Below are 20,674 nucleotides of genomic sequence, written 5' to 3'. Positions count from 1 at the left end.
TATATGAAAGACGTCTCGTTTTAAAAAAATAATTACTTTAACGAATTATATAAAAATAATTTCACAGCTTAATTTTATATAATTTATTAAATTATAAAATTATTTTTATTATAAAATAAATTTAATAAATCACATCAAACTAAATTAATTTATATATATATATATATATATATATTTATAGCTATGACAGTCTTGAACTGTAAATAACTTTTTATTATTATTATTATTATTATTATTTGGCAGCTAACAACTGTTATCCAAATCATCCTTACCAGCTGCCATGCATGGCCAAGCGTCGAATCCTAAAAGTACTTTAGAATATGGCGATAAATGAACAGACGGGAGAATTGTAAAGCTGGGGAATATATGAAAACCTTATCACTATTATATCATTATGTACATAATATTACATCATGAGATGTCTGGTAATGATGGAGAAACAGCTGGAAAATCACTGTTTCTAGCCTAATATTAACAAAATTGGAGGGGTATGTTCCTTGAATTACAAAAGTTAACAAAGTTCCAAAAGGCTGTCGTCCTCGTGAAACACCAACGGTTTACGCGGTTTCCTTTTCGAAATGGCCACGAAAATAAACAACGAAAAAGAAAAACACAACCAGCCTTAAGGTTAATCAAGTCACAACACCAACACCCCACAGCAACCAGACATGCCATTTCACTAATGGCCGAGAAGGAGGAGGAGGAGCTTAAAATAAAAGAACGGCTCCAGTTCAATAACTTTATGTGTTGCGGGTCCAGGCGCAACTGATGATGATTCATCTCTCGGATCATCACCTAGCTACCTTTGCTTTTTGGTTACCTTGGTTTGAAACTGAGAGATAGACCTGGCATTGTATAACAGTTTTATCTATCCTGAACCCGGGAACAACTGTGAAAGCCACCCGTGGATCGGATTCTGGTGTGTCATCCGATGAAAGGAATGCTTCATCGGCTACACTTTCCATGTACACTTCTGAAAATCGACATCCCTTGTTAACTTGAAAGATTGAGGCCTCGGGCTCGAAAGAGAAGGCCAGGCAGTGTAGCAGCCAAACTCGCTTTGCCATTTCAGCGAATGAAGCAAAGAATGTGGTGTTTGGAAATTCACCGGCTTTCACGAGGTTTCTTTGATTCAGATTACCAAACAAAGATGATTCCAACTTGGGATTAACGAGTTGCAAGTACTTAACACGGCAAAATTTTGAAAACTTTGATTTGGGATTCTGCTCAAGAAACTCCTTTGGTTTCCCAGATTTCATGTCCATGAATAGCCTAAAAAACAGTTGGTGCTCCGGCCTTTTACCTGGCAAAGACTTGTCTGGAAGAGAGAAGTTTGGATAATTGAAAGCCTCGAACATTTGCTTACAAACGAAGGACTCGAACACGAAGCATTTGTGATCATCTTTCAGATAAACCACACCCGGTTCGATGGCATTTGCTGCCGCATGAATATCCCAACCAGCAGATTGCATCTCCTCCACCATCAACCTGACAAAACTTCGAATGGACTTAACTGCATGCCGGAGAACTGTTACAAGATGTGTAGGAGTCAGGCCTGAACGGTGAAGATTGTCGAGCACATATAACTGCCCACTTTGGTTCAATCTCTTATCAAGTAACCTGTTCTGTTTAGTGGCTTCCTCCAATTTCTCTCGCAGAAATATAAGTTCAGAATCTTTGAGCCTCAGCTGAGAATACAATTTCTTCCTCATTATATCATAGGTTTTCTTAACACTCTTTTGCTCCTGAATTTCAGCTGAAAGCATTGCTGTCTCTGGTGAAGGATCGAACTGTCTCTTCAAGTAACTCTGCTTAAATTCAGACAAATTCTTCAACTCTGAGACTACCATTTGATCAGCAGCTTGAATACCATCAGCATTATAAGGAGACTGAGAATACTGTAGCTCAGCATACGCAGCTTTAATGGATGAAATGGTGGCAAACAGTTTGGCAAGAAGAGCTTGCAAGGCCACCATATTCTCTAGCTCCTCTTCATTATCAAAAGGCGGAGACCGACTACCAGTTCGGGCTGCACTCTTGCCAACATTCCAGTCTTTCTTGATCTTTTCTTGGGGCTTAACCTTCTGATTTCCATCAACCGGGGCAACTCCAGTTGCCACTCGAAGGTGAAGAACTTTAGCAAAGGTGCGTCCCAATTTACCCTTAGCAGGAGTCACGTCCGATGATTTAACAGAATCCATCTGCAGCATGTCTCCAAAGGATGGAATTGACGAAGAGAGGGAATAAGAAAATGAAAATATATGAAGTTAAAGTAGCAAAAAAGAATTTGAGACAATGATGGGCGTAGATCAAAAGAGAAAAGCAATATGCTTTTAGACTTAGATCTAGGACATCAATGGAGGATGGAATTTTCTTAAGATTTTCCAATTTGCAGTCTTTTCAAAAGAGTAAAAAAGTGGATTTTGATGCAGGAAAAAGTAAATTGAACCGAAAAGAAGGACCAGAATGAAGAAGATAGGGAGGAAAGATTCCAAGACACTCTCAAAAGACAAGCTTAAGGTTCAAAGGTCTAAATGCTGCGCAACTGAACACTAGACACATGCGTCGTGAACGAGAAATTGCTGCAGAAGCTAATATACAATAGAAAAAATATATATATATAAGTATTTGGAGGAGATTACTATTTATTTTTTATTTCTCCTGTGTCACTCATCCTTTGGTCAAATCAAGCCTGATCTTAAGAACTAACAATGTCCACCTAACAGCCTCCATAGCATAAAAATAGTCCAAATGTTAAGAGACATGGAATATTTTATTATATACAAATACCCTTGTTAGGTTTAAGGGTCAAATTGGTCTTTTTCTTTGGTCAGAGCAGCAAAGTCAGGGTTTAAACCTAGATGACTACCTACCAATCCTGATGGAATCTTCAATTATTATCTGGACAGGGTTCCAGAGTATACAAACAAAAGGAAAGTAAGGGAAACACGTTTACTCTTGTGAGAATTCCTTTTTTTTTTTTTTTTCAAATGACAATAAGCAGAAAAACGAATTTAAAAAATATTGTTGTTTTTTTTTTTTTTTCCTTTAGAAAAAATTACTAGTTGAGACTATCATCTCAAGTGTTGATCTACCTAATTTAGAAATTTCTTTCACATCACTAACTCATTCATGCTTGATGATTGTCATGGCATAACTTTGATACTATCTACCCGCACAACAGTTCTTCTACATTTCATGAAAAATGTGAGCCCATTTTCTCACCATATTTTTTATGATGAGGAAATCGGGAGACCATGCAAGCACAACAAGTCTTTAACCCGGTTAAACCCTAGACCTATGTAATGTGTTCCCATCATACAAATCAGATAAATCATCGGCTGTTCACTAAGGAAATGTGGCTCCTATAAATTGTTCACACCCATTGATTTGAACCTTGGACCTAGATAGAGCATAGCGCAAAGATCTAAGCCCTATGGGGTTATTTTTTCACCATTTTCTAGAACCATGAAGATATATATATTTTTTTATAAGTAAATAAAACCATATATATATGATATGCATTTTATGAAAAATGGATCAAAAGAAACATTTTTTTTTATAAGTAAGAAAGATTTTATTGATCCACGTAATTAGGCAAAGCCTGAGTAAACAGGGATCAAAAGAAACATTTACCAACATAATCAATCGAGCATGGTAAAATGTAGTCATTCCTCGACAAAAAACTATTTAAAAAAACAGTTACATTTGTCTGATGAAATCCCATAGGATTCCTAGAGTTTGCATGCTTAAGACACAAAAAGATCAGGTACTAAGTAATTTGCATGGACCAGGGGAAGGGGGCCATAAAAATGAATATCTGGATTGGAGCATTTATCTCACCAATCATGATTTTGCATAAATAATGTGGCCCCATGAGTACTCTGTGGCAGAAATACTTCCACTCAAGTCTCATCTAGACCTTATTTATCACACAACGGGCTATTTCAGCACCCATTTTGGATATCCACACCCACCCCTCTCACATGGTGGGTCCTATATAGATCCCATCATGTAAAAGCAGTATGAAAACATTTTTAAAAGAAAATGCTGAAATATCAGTTCCCTTAAACTTCACAGAACCATTCTAAATCCAAAGGTTTTCACGTCCTTTGGATAGAGTAGCAGTAAGTTTTGTCAAGATTTGAGCCACTGCACTTGACACAGAAGCCATAATCCAACAGACACAAAATCCCCTCTTGAGCATTGTTGTTCTTACAACAAACTGAGAACGTATCTCCAGCTTCATTACCAAAATGAACAATTACATATGCACCTAGCTTATCCTAATCCTACAACTTTATCCTCTGCCCTCGTCTTATCCCAGTCCTTATAGAACAAGAAATGATTTCATGATCAGTTTAGAGCAACAAACCCTACGCTAGGACATTTTTTTTTTTTTTTTTTTTTTTTTTTTTTTTATGATGAGGAACCCCAAAGACCGTGCAAATACAACATGTTTATTACCTGGTTAAACTACAGAGCCATGCAACACATTCACATCACATGGACCAGGTAAATTAGACTTTCACCTATGGGACTTGTCTACTAAAAACTGTTTGCAGAACATTAAGCGATCTGGAAAACATAGACCAAAGACTAGAAGAGAGGTTTCAATAATGAGTTGAGATGCGATTAAAGCTGAATAAAATATTATTAGAATATTATTTTTGTTTTGATATTTGAAAAAGTTGAATTTTCTATTATATTTTGTTTAAAATTTTGAAAAAGTTGTAATGATTAGATGAGATGATTTTGAATCCAATCAAGGCCTAAGGCCCTTGCCACTTGATCCAAACATTAGGGTCCAGGCCAACAATTTTCTAGCATTATTTTAGTGATATAATGAATCCCCTATGATGTCTAATGCCATGTATTTCGACACAGCTAAGAAGGATCAGCAGCTATTGCCCAATTGTTTAATAATGTTTCTTCTTTTTGATGTTATGCACCCATACTTGCATAATTGGTTTAACCAGCAAGTAAGACCCCACAATATATTAAATAGATATTTCCTATATTCCTTATTGGTCAATCCCTTTCATGCTGACATGCTGCCAGAATGGCAAGAACCCACTTTAGAGAATGGCATGCAACTCACGGGAGATAAATCTCAACACAAACCAGACCGCTGGTCCAACCATCGTAAGTCCATAAATTATATTGACCAATGAAAACCGTTGATATAAAAGACCGGGGAAATTTACCGTACCTTAAAAAGTATCACGAAAAATTGCAGAAGAAAAGATTTTTATCGACTTCTTTTCATAGAAACGTAACCCTCAAGAAAACAGAGTGAAAACAACTCCACAACGATCCTCGAACGGCGACCTCTACGACCCTGCAACTAAACCCCACAGACAAAAAACATCAAAACCAGAAACAAGAAATTTCGGCCACAGAAAAATAACGCAGAATAAACAGAACCTCCACAGACAGAAGCAAAATACTTCACAAAACACGGTAACAAAAAAAGAAACAGATACAGAGACGATAACAGAACTCTTCGTTTGGGTAAGAATCGAAACGGAAAAGTATTGAGTCACAGAATAAAAACGTGAAGAAATATTAAAAACGCTGGAAAATATAGTTTTGTACCCACAAAATAATGGATGAACCATAAATAAAGACGCGTTGATAAACTTTGTAGTGAAAGATGTGAAAAGCACTAACCTTCGCCTCAAAAGAAAAACGCGCCTAAAACCCTGGGAAAACCCTTATTTATTCTAGATATTCTCAACTGAAAAGAAATATATATACATATTATAATAATTATCATTATTATTGCGAAAACCCACTACGAATCTTCCTTTGTTGAAACGGGCAATAAACAATGGAAGATCATCCAATCCGGAAGTAAAATTAATTGCAAAGGAAATGAATAAAAATATATAAATACTGCAATAAATGAAGTCCGTTACCAAGCTTCGTAACCGAACCTTTACGATACCATACGAAGGAACTTTAAGTAGAACTAGAAGCAGAGGAAGAACAAAAACATATCCCTCGGATCTTTCTTTACCTCTACTACAGATTTTTTTTCCCGTCCGGTTTGAGAGTTGGGTTTTGGAGCAGAAATACTGAATGGCTTTGGTCTAGGCGTTTCAGAGAGAGAGAGAGAGAGAGACAGAGCAGGAAACTTTCCGAGAGAGAGAGGGAGGGAGACAGAGAGAGACAGAACAGAGCTTGAGGGGCAAAGAAAAACAAAATAAGCAAGCAGAGCTGCAGAGGCGAGAGAGAGCGAGAAGGTATGAAAAGACCAAAAAGGACAAGGATTGGAAAGATGTCCGACAGGACAAGTGTTGGGAGAATTTAAAAGGGCATAAGCTGCTGTCGCTATCGGTGATATTTCGGTGTTTAAGTGAATGCCATTGGTTTTGGTAGTTATTACGTATCCGTTGTGGGTGAAGGGTGGCTGAAGATCGTGGGGTCGGTAAGGGTATTTGGGGGCAATTGGGGTGGGGGACATCTGAGACGTATTCGCAGACCTTGCGTAGGTGGCAGGTGGGCATTGGAAAACGAACGGCCTTAATTTATCATTAAAATAAATTTCCTCCCGTGTAAATGCTTAGACATAAAACTCGTACGAGTGGGATCCTGCTGGCAAAGTGGCGAGCTGTACAACTGCTGGTCCCAGCGCCGGCTTACAGCATCGATATATACATATATGCAAAATTATAATAAAAAATTCTATGTGCATCATTTTTATAGATTTTTTTGTACATTTTAATGATATGATTAATTGTATATTAAAAAAAATTAATCTAACCAATTATATCAGTGGAATGTGTAGAGAGTGCGTAAAAATAACTGTACGTAACATTACTAAATTATATTTACATAATATGAGTTTAAATTTATTTATATTAAATTATATATTTTTAAATATTTACATAATTATAAACAGTATTTTACATGTTTAAATATTTATTATTTACTCTCCAAAATATATTTTATTCATTTTTTTCTCCTTTTACTATTTTTTTACATATTTTACCTTTATATATTTTACTACATATTTTACTCATTCACTCCTAAAAAAATATTTTACTCAAATATTTTATATTTGAAGATCAAATCCTATTGAAAAAAGTAAAAAAATAAAATAAAATGATAATATTTTATTATTATTTTGTCTAAAATTTACATAAATCAATGTGAAAATTTTACTTATATGGTAAATTAGATCTCTAAAAGATGTGATTTTATATATATATATGCATAAATCAATGTGAATGCTCTTATTCTAGGATGACCCAAATGGTCCGCACATCTATTATTTAGAAAAATTACCGTTTTAAAATAAATTTTGTATCTTTTTTTTAAATAAATAAATTTGATATTTATATAATAATCAAATTATTTTTTAATAATAAAATTCATTTTTTTAATAAAATTATGTGAAACTTGCACATCATAAAATTGTATTTAGTATTATTCTTTATTAAAAATAAATAATATTTACTTTCTTAGAGTGTGTAAGTTATGTATATTTTTATTAAAAAAATAGATAAATTTAAAATTCACATAGAAAAATTATTTTTTAATAGTAGATCATATTTTTTTTTTAAAATAATATACGAGATTTATATACTCTAAGACTATATATAGCATTACTTATTTAAAATTTAGATAATATTGAATACAGTTTTAAGGTGTCTAAACTCCACATATTCAATTTAAAAAAAAAAAATTTGAATTTACTATTAAAAAAATTATTCTCTTATATGAATCCCTGATTTATGCTTTTTTTTTTAATGAAAATGAGTGAAACTTGAACTTTCTATTACTATAAATATGGTTACTCTTAACAAATTAATAAAAAAATATTAATTCAATCTAATTATCATTGTTAACGGTTAAGTACCATTTTCCACTGATATCACGAGGATAATTAATACAAATCTATAAATCTGGTTAAACTTTAATGAATGAGTTAATTTAAATGGAGACTTGTTTTTAACTCAATTTACTAACGGTTTGGAATAAAAAAACAAAACTCATTTACAACCTAATATCAAAAGGAGTTTTGCTACGTATAAACACAGTTACGTACTAATCTGTATATTAGTATTAATTTATTCATACTTAAAATTTAAATTAACATTGTTTTCAATAAAATCTACTTTTTGACCAATCACATCATATTAGTATACAGATTAGTACACAATTATGCTTGTAACTATATTTTTTCCACCAAAAGTTAATCTCTCCCTCTCTCCTTCATGAACTCTCTCTCTCTCCGGATTAAAAAAATAAAAAAGCCTCAGGATTTGATTTTTGTTAGAGGAAGAGTCTCATCCTATTTCTTCCTCTCTTTCCCGTATTTCTTTTTTCACATCCTCATTCTCCATCTCATTATCTATTTTTGTAGTTTATTTTTCTTCATCTAAGACTAAAAAATTCAAATTTATAATTTTCTGACAACTCTCAAGAGACACACACAGCACAAGAAGACTCTCAGGCTGCAAATTATTTAAAGGATTGTGGCAATTTTGTAGAAATCATTGTGCATAGTCCTCAAGTGCCACACACAACTGCATGTAGTTCTCATGCACTACCACTTCCGGCAGCTCGTATAGCCACACGCTTTGGATCACCGGAATCATCATCACTGGATCTTTTTTAGATCTGATTTTTGTGGTTGAAAATAAACAAGCTTGTTACCTTCAAGTATTGTTAAAGCCTACCAGAGTTAGTTCAAATTGTAATCCACTATTTTTTGTTCTTATTTTTCTTATTGTATAGTAAAAATAAAAAAGGAGTTCGTCTCTAAACAGTTGTGTCTATAGGGGTTGAGTCATCCATTTCTATATAAGATGAGATTGAGTCTCTATTTAGGTAGAGTGTTATCTCTTGAACGTTTATTTATAAAAAGTATCAACAGCAATAAAATCTAGATCAGTCAATCGGTATACTGGTCGAATTTCAATTGGTTAATATGAGGATATCTCTATATATATCTGGTCATAGATGTAAATTTATCTTGATAAATAAATGGAAAATGATTTTTTTTTTAAAAAGGGGGGGGGGGAGTTTGGAAAATAGCACTGCTACATCCTCCGAGGGATGTAACCTGAGAATCTATCGAATAAGGCGAATCTTATTTTTTTTTCTTTCATTATTTTATAATTTTTGAATATTTTTTTAAAAATAAAAAAATTCACAACATCACTAAAAAATATTTCTTTAATCACTAAAAGTTAAATAATAAAAAATAAAAAAATAAAAGTATAACTAAGCTGTCTGACAGTAAAGAAAATGACCATGGAGTATGTAGTTTCACCAAATTTTGTAACAAATATTTCCCTTATTTACCCCCAAATACATCTTATATATTTATTTTTTAAAGAAAATTGTTGAAATAGGTCCGATCGGATAACAACTATCGTGATAATTGATTAGACACGATAATTTTTATAAGCAGAAGCTTGAATGATTTGAGAAGTGATCAACCAACAAATACATGTTAAATTTACTCTAATATTTAATTAAACCACCCTTTTATTACAAACATGTTAAAATCATATCTTAAGTTTTAATTCTTCATGTTTCTCCTTATTTAAACCAAAAACGTACCATGTCGAGATACATCAATTTATAAATTTAGTTTCATATAATAATAATAATAATAAAGACTAAAACTTTGTAGTATGAAAAGTTGGGTTATTTAAGCACTGAATTTGATACTTGGGATTAGGCCTTAATCACAGGTCCCGACATGGTCGGTTAGAGCATTCTTTAAAACATCATTGATTAAGAAATATGATCCACTTGGCTCATAAATTATAATACAAAATAGAGAGAATTCTTTCTATGACATTTGATAATCGAATTGGTCAAGTACATGACATAGATACATGTGGTTGTGGTCTAAAAGGCGGTGGCAGTCTTTAAGGTCCTGTTTGGTTATAAGACTCAACTGAAATCAATTCAGTTCAGTCTAATTTTAAACTGAGTTTAATATTCAAATACTCAACTCTCAAATTATTAAACTTATCTCAACTCAAAACCTTTTTATACGTAGGATTCATAACTTTTTTCACCTCAACACCTATTTATACATGGACCTATAACCTTTTTCAATTTTTCATAAATAGTATTAAACTTATCCTAACATCCAAATATATCTAAACTCATTTTAGATGAATTTCATATAACTCACTTCACCAACTCAACTTATTACTATTTATAAATAATTCAGTTTAACATCCAAACACAATAGTGCCCAACATATTTAATTACTTTCAATTATTTAAAGCAATTTCATTTGTCCAAAAAATCCATGAAAATGACACACAGCAATTATGGAAATAAAAAAAATTAAAAACAAAAGATCTATACACGTGAGCCAAATTTGGGGTGTATAATGCTGATCCGATTTCTTCTCTTTTCTAATTATTAAAAAATATTTGGATTAAAAAATTATTATCTTAATTCGGATCATAAATGACTCGGGACTAATTGGATAAGGGGCAAAAAACATGCATGGCCCAGGATTGTTGTGTTTTTGTGCATTTGTTATTAATGCGCGGTTGGTTTGGAGGAGACCGTATGATGTGTAGAAAAATTGTACTCTTCTTCTCCGCATCACACATTATATATGATTTTTTAATTTTTAATTTTTTTTTACTAGCTATATAGTATATGGATGATGAATAAAAGAATTCAATTAATTGAAGAGGAGTAAAACTAAAAAAACTTTAAAAAAAATATAATATAGTGTGTGAGATATGAATAACAAAACTCGTGATGTGTATGATGAACATAATCCTTGTTGCGTACAAAAGCTGTATTAACTTGCCAGCCTATCATTTAGAAGTCATTTTCAAGATAATGGCCATGATAATATGATATTGGAAGGACTTTGGGGATTGATGTAATTGCTAGAAATAGTAAGGGTCAATTGAAATATGTTCTGATTTAAAAGTGAAAGATATAGTGTTTGAAGGAGTTGCTAAGAATGTAATCCAAGCAATTGAAGAGTGCAAGCAAGCAATTGAAGAGTGCAAGCAACTGAGCAAGATTTGACATGGACAGGACATATATTGGCATATATTAAACATATCATTTCCTTGAGAATAGATTAGTAAGCTCAATTCATCTATGAAGGAAACCCGATTGACCAAAATGGTAAAGGTCTTGGTTTTGGAGTATCACTCCCTTCAAAATCTAAGATTCAACACCTTATGGATGCAAACAATAATTTGAAACCACACTTTCTGGTAAAAAAAGTTAGGAATTTAACTAGTTTAGTGTAAGGAAACTTCCTATGATACGATACACGGGACATAGATTTACTCTACATGAATGGATCCGAAAGGAGAGGCTTCCCAACATTACATAAAATAAAAACATCATCTATCGTGAAGGAAATGGAGCTGCTCATGTATTAGTACATAAGGCTTTACAAATAATGGGGAGCAAATATAGATGGAAGAGGACCAAATGAAATTAGTGCTATTGTATTGAAAGAGATGGAATGATTGTACTGACATTGTTATAAAGGAATGGAAAAGGAGTTTGCTTGATCTCAAAATAAAAATAAAATAAGATAAAATACAGAATGACTAATTTTGAATCTCTTCCTTTTTCACATATAGACACATTTTTCTTTAAAATCGTTTTTTCAGGTATCTTAGGTTGACGGGATACAATTATCAGTAGAGGAAAGAATTAAAAAATAATTTAACTTTATAGAATGTTCAATAAAAAAATCTTATTTAAAAAAAATAAAAAGTAAAGATAGACTAAGAGCTACAAATTTTTCATGTTATAAAAAAAATAAAATATTAAAAAAAAAAAAAAACGAGATATTTTAAGCAAGAATATGCAGCGGGAAGACACGGAATGTTTCAGTTTTCAATACTTCTAAAATATTCCATAATCTCGGTTAAACGACACCATCTGCCTCATTTTGGTGTCGCTAGGCAATCACAGGCTATACTACCCTATTCGACAAAAGTGAATGAAAAACACACAAGAAATGCAAGGAATCTAAATTAGGCAATTTTCATCACATAAAAAAAAATCTAAAAACCAGTAATCTTAAATATCCATGGCACTCGTAATAGGTCCAATGGTGGAGTATTAATATGGGAGCAAGGTATATGTCTTAAAGGGGCAAAACAAATAACAGATACAAGAAGTGATGCTTATCTCAGTACTAACAAACTACCCCTAGGCCCTAACATCTTGAACCAAACTCTTTCGTGTTAAAAAGGACCTACTTACATCTCTCAGTCCACCAAAACTGCTGGGGAGCTCAGTACTCAGTAGCACCGCCAAGGTACCAGGCATAACTTCTGGCAATGAGATGTAAGCTTAGAAACCAAAGAAGCCGAGCTCACTCGCTCTTTCCTTCTCAAATGTTTCAAAGTACTGATAAATGATTGTCACCGCAAGCAGAATTCCTGTCCCAGAACCGATTGCTCCCATGAAATCTGCCAACACAGTCAATGCACCAATACACATGCCTCCAAATGCTGCTGCGGTGGGTATGTAGCGGTTCAGCTCCTTCTGTAAGTTTGACTCACGATGCCCAGGCATCACCATTTGTTGTTCCTGCAAACTCAGCAGAAAGTATACATAAAATGACATGCTGCCCATATTTTGGAATGGACTTCTATGATTTAAACAAAAATTATACAAGGGTAGTTTTTAATATATTTTTTTTATAAGTAATTTCCTATGTTAAATTGAAGGGTAGTTTTTAATATAACGAGCTTGAGTCCAAGTTGGAAACTAAATTGACCCCAAATACAACATATTAAAATATTATGAATAAAAAATGCATGCAGACAGTCGAACCAAAATAATTTTGACAGCATTACTGGACCAATTCAAAGTCATAGCAGTTTGTATGCCATAAGATATGACCAATTTCAAGCTCAAAACGCCAAGAATTCCATCTCCAACATGCACGCACACGAGAAACTTGTGTCTCATATATATATATATATATATATTTGTACAACTGAAGCTGAACTTGGATCTTAGAGAATTCTTACCTTTAGTTGCTTGGCAACATCTCTAGCAGATGATCCTGAAACTTCAATCCAAGTTTTTGAGAACAGTGCACACGCTGACAACATAAAGACTAGATAGAACAGCGCATGGAAAGGATTGGCTGCCATATCAGCTAAGCTGAAAATGTAGGATGGTATCAATAGAGATTTCCAGTATCAATAAGGCAAGGAGTAAATTCACGCAACTTGCAGGGTAGCACAGATTCTTCAATTAGCAGCCATGCCCATTTATTAAAACCTTCTCGATATGTATATGGCAGAAGACAGAGGATTCACATACATAGACTAAAGAAATAAATATTTTATCAATAAGAGATACAGAAAATTAAGGGTCAGATACAACACTGATATGTTCCAGTGTAAAAACTGAATTTTTCTTAAGAAAAAAGGGGTTCTACATAGAATACAAAATATAATTTCTTTAAAGTTAACAACTTCAGAATTCCCAATTTATAAATGGCAAACGTGGATTGTGAGATCACTTCTTTTTTTATTTTCAGTTTTAATGTTAGAATTTCATTTATACAAATTTATACCTGTATACAAAATCTTAGCTTCGTACGTATTTAAAAAAGATATTTATATACTATTCAACATCTATTAGTAGTCAATTAAATCTAGCTCAATTGGTACCACCTTTGCCTATGAGAAAGAGATGGAGGATAAGGATGTAGGTTGTGCAAACTTAATGTGTCACACACGCACACAATCAACTAATTAATGTATCCTCACCCTATTGTATCTTAGATAGCCAACACTTGATAAATCTCTGTGATTGTATCATAAAAGGGAAGTATCATTTGAACTACAGCTCATTAGCTGTCTGCATCTTATCATATTTATTGCTCATGATGATAACCCATATCCAAGTACAATAATAATGCATGGTGTATAAGAAATAATGCAATCTCAACAAGGGCAAATGCTAAATTACCTTGACGGTGCAGTGATATAATACGCAAGACCACCAACAGGTATAGATTGACCACTTGAATATTCAGATTCCTTCCATTTACCCAAAAGATTTACCAGAAAATTTCCACTGTACTTCCTGTATAGCAGCTGCACAAATACAAATATATTAATCAAATGGTAATGCAGAAGGTCACATCCAAGTTGTGATTACAAGCATAAAATATCAGTACCTGGGAAATAAAGTAAAGATTGGACACAAGTGCAGAATGTAGAATAATGGGCATATTGGAGGTATAGAACAGCTTGATTGGATAAGAACCCTGCTGTCCTCTGGCATTCTTGGACCTCACAGGCAAAACCACACGGAAACCTTGGAAGTAGATTACAATTAGGAAGACCAGGACTGTAGCAAGGAGGTTTGTCACATTTGGAAGATTCTGCCGGTAAAAAGCCTCACGAAGAGCACGAACCTTGTCCGTTCGAGTTATCAGCAGATGGAATAGAGCAATAACAGCACCCTCAAATTCAGCGCCTCGCCCGCTGTTAATAGTGGTGGGACTAAATGCTTTCCAGATAATGGTTTCACTGACAAAGAATAATATATATTCAAATATTCATCAGGAAATACATTTTTTTTTAAAAAGGAACGAAATGCGTTCCAAAAAAGATACCAGTCCCTCAAGTAAATTCTTTTATGAGTATATAGAGGACCTTTTTTACTTATCAAAAAATACGAATTTTGCTACCTAAGAGGCACAACCCAAGTATGCAGGATGTATATAAGAGGGATGCCTAACTAGAAGAAGAAAAATATACAAGAAAAACATGAAGTTAAGCCCATTAAAGTCTATAAAAGCTGTCCAAAGGAAGAGAGTATTGAAGGAAGAAAATTTTGAGCTCCTCCAGGCTTGAAAGTTCAAATGACCTGTATGTCAGTAAGATTTTTTTTTTAAAAAAAAAAAAATCAGTAAAAGAAATTAGAACACTTACCAGATATTGGTAGCTATGAAAAGTGAAATTCCCGAGCCTAGACCATATCCTTTCTGAAGAAGCTCATCTAAACATATAACAATGATACCAGCAAAGCAGAGCTGTATGATAATAAGAATGGCATTTCCTACTCCAAGTTGGCCAACACTACCATACATCCCAGAGAGAACATATGCAACCGCCTCACCCACAGCTATAAGGATGCCAAGTAACTTCTGTGCACCATTTCTGCGAAGGAAAAAGGAAAAACCATCATGTCAAACAGTGAGCACAAGTTGCAAAATCCAGTCACAGTTAATGGAAAAATAAATAAATAAATAAAAATAGAAGAAGCAGTTTAGTGCTTTGGAGGGAGCATCCCAAAGAAAAAGCTTTAATAATCAACACGCACAACAAACTAGGGAGCAAATTTGTAAAAAATGATGCATGGAGAACATACATGAAAATGACTAATCAATGCAAACCCAACACAATGATTTACAAAAATTTGGTTGTCTGATAACAGAACTGGGACATAAAATCAAATGAGTAATTAAATACTAGGCCCAAAAAGCTTATATATAAATTCTTCTCAAAAGAGACTTACAAGAGGGCACGATCTTCACGTACATTGTTGTCCACCTCAATGATCTTTGACCCCGCAAGGAGTTGCATCACCAGTCCAGAAGTCACAATTGGGGTGATTCCAAGTTCCATGACAGTCCCACGGTTTGAAGCAAGAATAACACGCATCCAATAGAATGGGTCTGCACCTGTTGTGGAGTGTATGCCATAGAGAGGGAGCTGACTGCAAACCAAGAAAATGAACAGAGCGATCACAGTATAGATGACCTTCTCTCTGAATGGAATTTTTCTATCAGCACTCTGAACTTCAGGCAGAAATGACAGAAATGGTCGGACCAAATGAAGCACCCTAAATCCTCCTCCCATCTTACTTCGTACAAACTAGTTCAACCCAATCTGCACAGCCATTAAAGGAATAAATGAGTACAATGTTGAATATAAAACAGGCAATGAATGCCATCTATATAGAACAGATTCCCCGATTCAAATGAAAACTGCCATCAAGACCAGTAATATGTAGAAAAACAAACGAGGGAGTACAAACAAATAGTTAATGTTGGTATAGAGCACACCTTGTGGCTGAATTGACAACTGCCTAGCAAGAAAAAGAAAGGTTAAAATAATGAGTGCCTCTAGCTGAAAACAAACAAAAATGAAAATAAAATAAACAAACATCAATTTGCCTTTTGAAATATTGGAAAAAAAAAATCTAGGAAAAATGCCATGAATATGAACCCATTTTTCATAGATTGATTTACTCCACAGGAAGTATAATGGCACAGGGGGATAGGATACAGTGGAGGTTCAACAGCAGCAAGGAGTTCACAGTTAAGGCATTTTACAAAATTCTGGCCTTACAAGGTAATGTACCTTTCCCATGGAAAATTATTTGGAGGTCCCATGTGACTTCCAAAGTAGCTTTTTTTATATGGACAGCTGCTCTTGGGAACATTCTGACCACGGACAATTTAAGGAGGAGGGGACTCATTGTGATGGATAGGAGTTATTTGTGAAAAAAACATGGAGAATCAGTGAATCACTTATTATTGCATTGTAAGGTGACAAGAACATTGTGGAACAAGATTTTTAGAAGAGTTGATGTTTCTTGGGTAATGCCATTGAGGGTGGTTGACTTGCTTGTTGGAATGACATTTATGGCTGTCCTCAGGTGGCGGCAGTATGGAAGATGATACTGTTGGGCATTATGTGGTGTACTTGATCGGAAGGAATGCAAGGTGCTTTGAAGATAGGGAGGGCACTATGGCGGAGCTTCAGAATTTTTTTTACACACGTTATTGTTATGTTTTTCAGCCATTGTGCTTGATGGAACCGATGGTCATGATTTCTTATCTTTACTGTAGCGCTTCTAGAATGTATTTAGGCATTTTTCTGTATACTTCCTGTGTACATATTTCATTCTCTTTAATAAAATTTACCTCTTACTTATAAAAAAAAAAAAATGGACCCATTTTTCATAAAATCTATGACCTTTGTTACACACACTTTCTAAGAAAGTGAGATTTTCATTTTTAAACCAGAAAATAATGATTTATCAGTTCTATTTCCCAAATCAATTCTTGAAATGAATTAATCTACATTTCCAAATCAAACAGGGTTTTAAAAACAGTGAACTATCAGATTCCAATCTATAGTTCTAATATTTTGAAGAACACCAGGCGTTTGTCTTCAATATAGAATGCAAACTGATTTTTCAGATGGCAGCCAGAGAGCTAAACACCCTATCCTGCATAGAAGATACAATTTCTAACTTCTAGCTGAGGGTATACATAGGGAGAACCGGTGTCCGTCTCTGAAAACTCCATATAGAGCTGCCATACATGTGTTTGGTAACGCAGTGAAACCATACAAATTTCTTTCATATCTGTTTTTTTTTTTTTATTTTAAAAAAAACTGACCTCACTCTCAGCAAGCAGGAAACAGTCATTTTCAACACCTTTTAACCCTTTTTCTCTTTTCTGATAAGTTGTTTTAGCCCTTTTTCAACTGAAGGAAAAATAAGAATGAAGACAAAGCAGAAAAGAAGAAGAAGAAGATAATCCTTTTGCCTCAATTTACAACTTGGGTTCTTAAAAATGAGATACAAATTGCATTTCCAATACTAAACAAGTAAACATGGCCATGCAGACCGGTCAGTTTATCAGATAACTACATAGTGATCTACCCATATCTTATTTCGATAATTAAAAGCACATTAAAGATAAAACGGATGCTACAGAGGCCAACAACAACAACAACAAAAATTGGAACCAGGCATTCATATATTCAATAATAAATTCGAATATATTAAAAAGAATAGTCGTATACACATGAATACCAACATATATGATTACATACATCAATATATCCGAAAATCTAAGAGATCTATACATCTTGAGAGAAAGGGAGAGAGATACAGCAAGATAATTTCAGGCCGAGAAACTAACCGAAGATCTGCACGAATCGATTTTGAAAGATCGAAGTCCTGCTGGCGCCTCTAAATCTCTCTGAGAAATTGGTTGGAGAGCAGATGGATCTGAAGGAGCCTCGGGGAAGACTTTCGGGCCTGGGCTTGAAGGTATGTCAGAGGGACAAGGTCGAACGAATTAAGATTTGACACGTGTGAAATGAAAGTGACGTGGATCAGAGGAGACGGCATGTTTGACGGATTCTATAATTTGTTTCTTCTGACAGATCGTGGACCGGCAGATTGACAAGTAGAAAACATCTGCGTGTTTTTTTATTTTTTTTTTAATATCATAATTATTTTAAAAAAAAATTCCAAAATCAATCAAACGTTTTCAAATCTTAAAAAGTATATTATCTTAATTTCCATTCAATCAAAAAGTAAAAATCAAAACAATTTTATAAAAATTAATCTTAAAAACTTATTTATATTCAACTATACCATATATTTTCATTAGATAAAATATAATTACAATCTTTAAGTACGTAAATATTGTGCAATTATTCTAAAAAATATGAACAATATATGACCCACATAAAAATAAATTAGTTTTTTAATAATAGATTTTATTCTTTTTCAAAATGATTACATAACGCTTGCACACTCTACGACTATTTATAACATTACTCTTATACAATACATTTAAATATTTTTCAAAATTATCTAATTTTCTCAAAAATAAGAAACCAAACATGACCTCATATTTGAAAACATAATGATTACAAAAAAAAAAAATTAGAAATACTATTTAAATGTATTTTGATATTTATATACTCCTTTATATTTATTCGAATTTGTCATTAAATTCTATAAAATACATACATACTAGTGTTTTCTTTAAATTTAATAATTTAGCACATATATATAATCAGATAAGATTTTGATTTAAAACTCACAAATACTATACCTTAATAAACTAAATTCAATAATAATAGAAAAGTAGATTTCCACGTTAAGGAGAATTTCCCCTTTTTTCGGATACTTTACTTCTTAGCATTTTAATTCTTTAACGTGGTGGTTGCTTGAATGGTTCCAAATCTCGAAAGTCAACTTGAAAGAAGATGAAACACTCTTCTTCTTCGGGTTCTATTCTCCCCATACCCTGTCAATGAAATTCAAAATTTCTCTCTCTCAACTATAATTACTCAACCACTAATGATAGGATCAAATGGGCACACCATTCAACTAGAACCTTTTTGTCAAATCTGCTTATCCTGTCATGATAAACTCTCAAAATTAAAACCCCACGCACCACCCAGCTAATTTGGTTCTATTTGGTAAATGGGGTGAAAATTTTGAATTTAAAATAAAATATTAAAATATTATATTTTAATATTATTATTATTTTATAATTTAAAAAAGTTAAGAAAAAGTTGAATTATTTATTATATTTTATATGTAGATTTGACAAAGTTATAATGATGAGATGATAATTTTAAATTTGAGATGAAAATTTTTTATTACCAAACCGTTAGAAGAAACCCTTGAGACTTAAGTTGCAAGATAGATTAAAACTTCTCCTTTAAAAAACACACCATAACATACTGCCCATTAGATCACTCTTAAAAAGATTTCTACCTCTAGAATATGATCAACTCCTCTAACCTCTTTGTCACACTGAAGATAAAAGTCTCTCTCATTTGTTTCTTAACTGTCACTTCTCAAGAATCTTGTGGAGGCAATCAAAATGGCCTATCAATATAGCTCAATTTGCTCAACAACCCATTTCAAATTGGATCATAATTATTCTCAATCATGCTACTAATTTGGCAATATATGAGGAAAACACCCAAGCATTCCAACTTTTTGCCACTTTAGCCATGGATATTATTTGATTTTTTAGAAATCAGGTTATTTATAACTCAATAAGCCCATCTCTAGACCTATTTATCTTAAAAGTCTCCAAAATTTTCAATGAACACAACAAAACATGGTTCACCAAATTTCACCAGGAAGAGCCTACAAGGCAACTCCCACCATAAGGCTTTTATTCATTGTTATTTGATGTAGCAGTCCAAAACCATGGCAGCATAGCAGCAACAGTTTGCAAATCTGACAATTAAAGTCCAATCTTTCTACACAACCCTAATGCACAGCACAGACCCAAATATTGGAGAAGCCTCTGTGGAGCTAATAAGCAATTCAATAAGCTCAAAACAGGAAGCATACCCCTTATTAGTATTCTTCAATGCTTATTAGTATTCCATTATAAGTTATATAAAACATTTGCTAAGCAGTTTTAAAGATAGCAAGTGAACAAAATTCATCGATCTCAAAATTCATATGTGCGCGACATTTCGCAGTGAGCAACTTCCAATAAAAAATATGGAAGCATACCCCTTATTAGTATTCTTCAATGCTTATTAAGCTTTTATAGTGAAAAAGACCCTCCAACTAATTTTGTATATATTTAGCTTAATGAATGAAGTTTGCTAAGGAAAAGGAAAATTCCAAAGTCAACTTTAAAAAAAAAAAAAAAACAATTTCGGTTTAAGTTGCTTTTCATATATTGTTGTGTTATAACTTATAATTGCAAAATTGATTTAAATGCCCGTTTTATAAACAAAAGAAAAAAACTCTACGGAGTAAAATTAAATACTTTACTTTCGTAAGAGAAATCTTATTTTAAGTCTATACAAAATATATTTCTATTCTATTTATTTATTTTAAATGAGTTTTTATTTGAATATTTTATTTGTGAAATGAGAAATAA

General features: G+C 33.1%; 2 protein-coding genes across 10 annotated transcripts; both read right to left on the bottom strand.

The window, feature by feature from the left end:
* Positions 1 to 363: 363 nt before the first annotated feature.
* LOC122281086 (protein GRAVITROPIC IN THE LIGHT 1-like) lies at positions 364 to 6,278 on the bottom strand. Of its 6 annotated transcripts, none has more exons than XM_043092343.1 (3): positions 6,023 to 6,163; positions 5,213 to 5,347; positions 364 to 2,212 (listed from the first exon to the last, which is right to left on the bottom strand). In XM_043092343.1, the coding sequence occupies exon 3, from the start codon at positions 2,208 to 2,210 to the stop codon at positions 792 to 794; it is 1,419 nt and encodes a 472-aa protein (XP_042948277.1). In that variant the 5' UTR covers positions 2,211 to 2,212; positions 5,213 to 5,347; positions 6,023 to 6,163; the 3' UTR covers positions 364 to 791. The 6 variants fall into 6 exon arrangements, with proteins under 6 accessions (XP_042948277.1, XP_042948281.1, XP_042948279.1 ...); XM_043092347.1 differs by having other exon boundaries at positions 364 to 2,201; XM_043092345.1 differs by having other exon boundaries at positions 5,213 to 5,341; positions 6,023 to 6,161.
* A 5,709-nt stretch (positions 6,279 to 11,987) lies between these two features.
* On the bottom strand, positions 11,988 to 18,099 carry LOC122281561 (protein transport protein Sec61 subunit alpha-like). Of its 4 annotated transcripts, none has more exons than XM_043093158.1 (8): positions 17,942 to 18,078; positions 16,070 to 16,092; positions 15,520 to 15,893; positions 14,934 to 15,161; positions 14,174 to 14,528; positions 13,963 to 14,090; positions 13,011 to 13,146; positions 11,988 to 12,564 (listed from the first exon to the last, which is right to left on the bottom strand). In XM_043093158.1, the coding sequence occupies exons 3-8, from the start codon at positions 15,861 to 15,863 to the stop codon at positions 12,325 to 12,327; spliced, it is 1,431 nt and encodes a 476-aa protein (XP_042949092.1). In that variant the 5' UTR covers positions 15,864 to 15,893; positions 16,070 to 16,092; positions 17,942 to 18,078; the 3' UTR covers positions 11,988 to 12,324. The 4 variants fall into 4 exon arrangements, with proteins under 4 accessions (XP_042949092.1, XP_042949094.1, XP_042949093.1 ...); XM_043093160.1 differs by having other exon boundaries at positions 16,070 to 16,088; positions 17,942 to 18,076; XM_043093159.1 differs by lacking the exon at positions 16,070 to 16,092 and having other exon boundaries at positions 17,942 to 18,099.
* Positions 18,100 to 20,674: the final 2,575 nt, after the last annotated feature.

Source organism: Carya illinoinensis, chromosome 11 (genome assembly GCF_018687715.1).
Source record: "Carya illinoinensis cultivar Pawnee chromosome 11, C.illinoinensisPawnee_v1, whole genome shotgun sequence".
NCBI lineage: Eukaryota > Viridiplantae > Streptophyta > Magnoliopsida > Fagales > Juglandaceae > Carya > Carya illinoinensis.
This window is presented reverse-complemented; position numbering and strand designations above follow the sequence as displayed.

Excerpts from the sequence above, each read along its gene's own strand:
- LOC122281086 (XM_043092343.1), bottom strand. The coding sequence starts at position 2,210 with ATGCTGCAGATGGATTCTGTTAAATCATCGGACGTGACTCCTGCTAAG.
- LOC122281561 (XM_043093159.1), bottom strand. The coding sequence starts at position 15,863 with ATGGGAGGAGGATTTAGGGTGCTTCATTTGGTCCGACCATTTCTGTCA. Across the intron at positions 15,162-15,519 it reads CGTGAAGATCGTGCCCTCTT|AAATGGTGCACAGAAGTTAC; the intron begins GTAAGTCTCTTT and ends TTTCCTTCGCAG. Across the intron at positions 14,091-14,173 it reads ATCTTTACTTTATTTCCCAG|CTGCTATACAGGAAGTACAG; the intron begins GTACTGATATTT and ends GTATTTGTGCAG.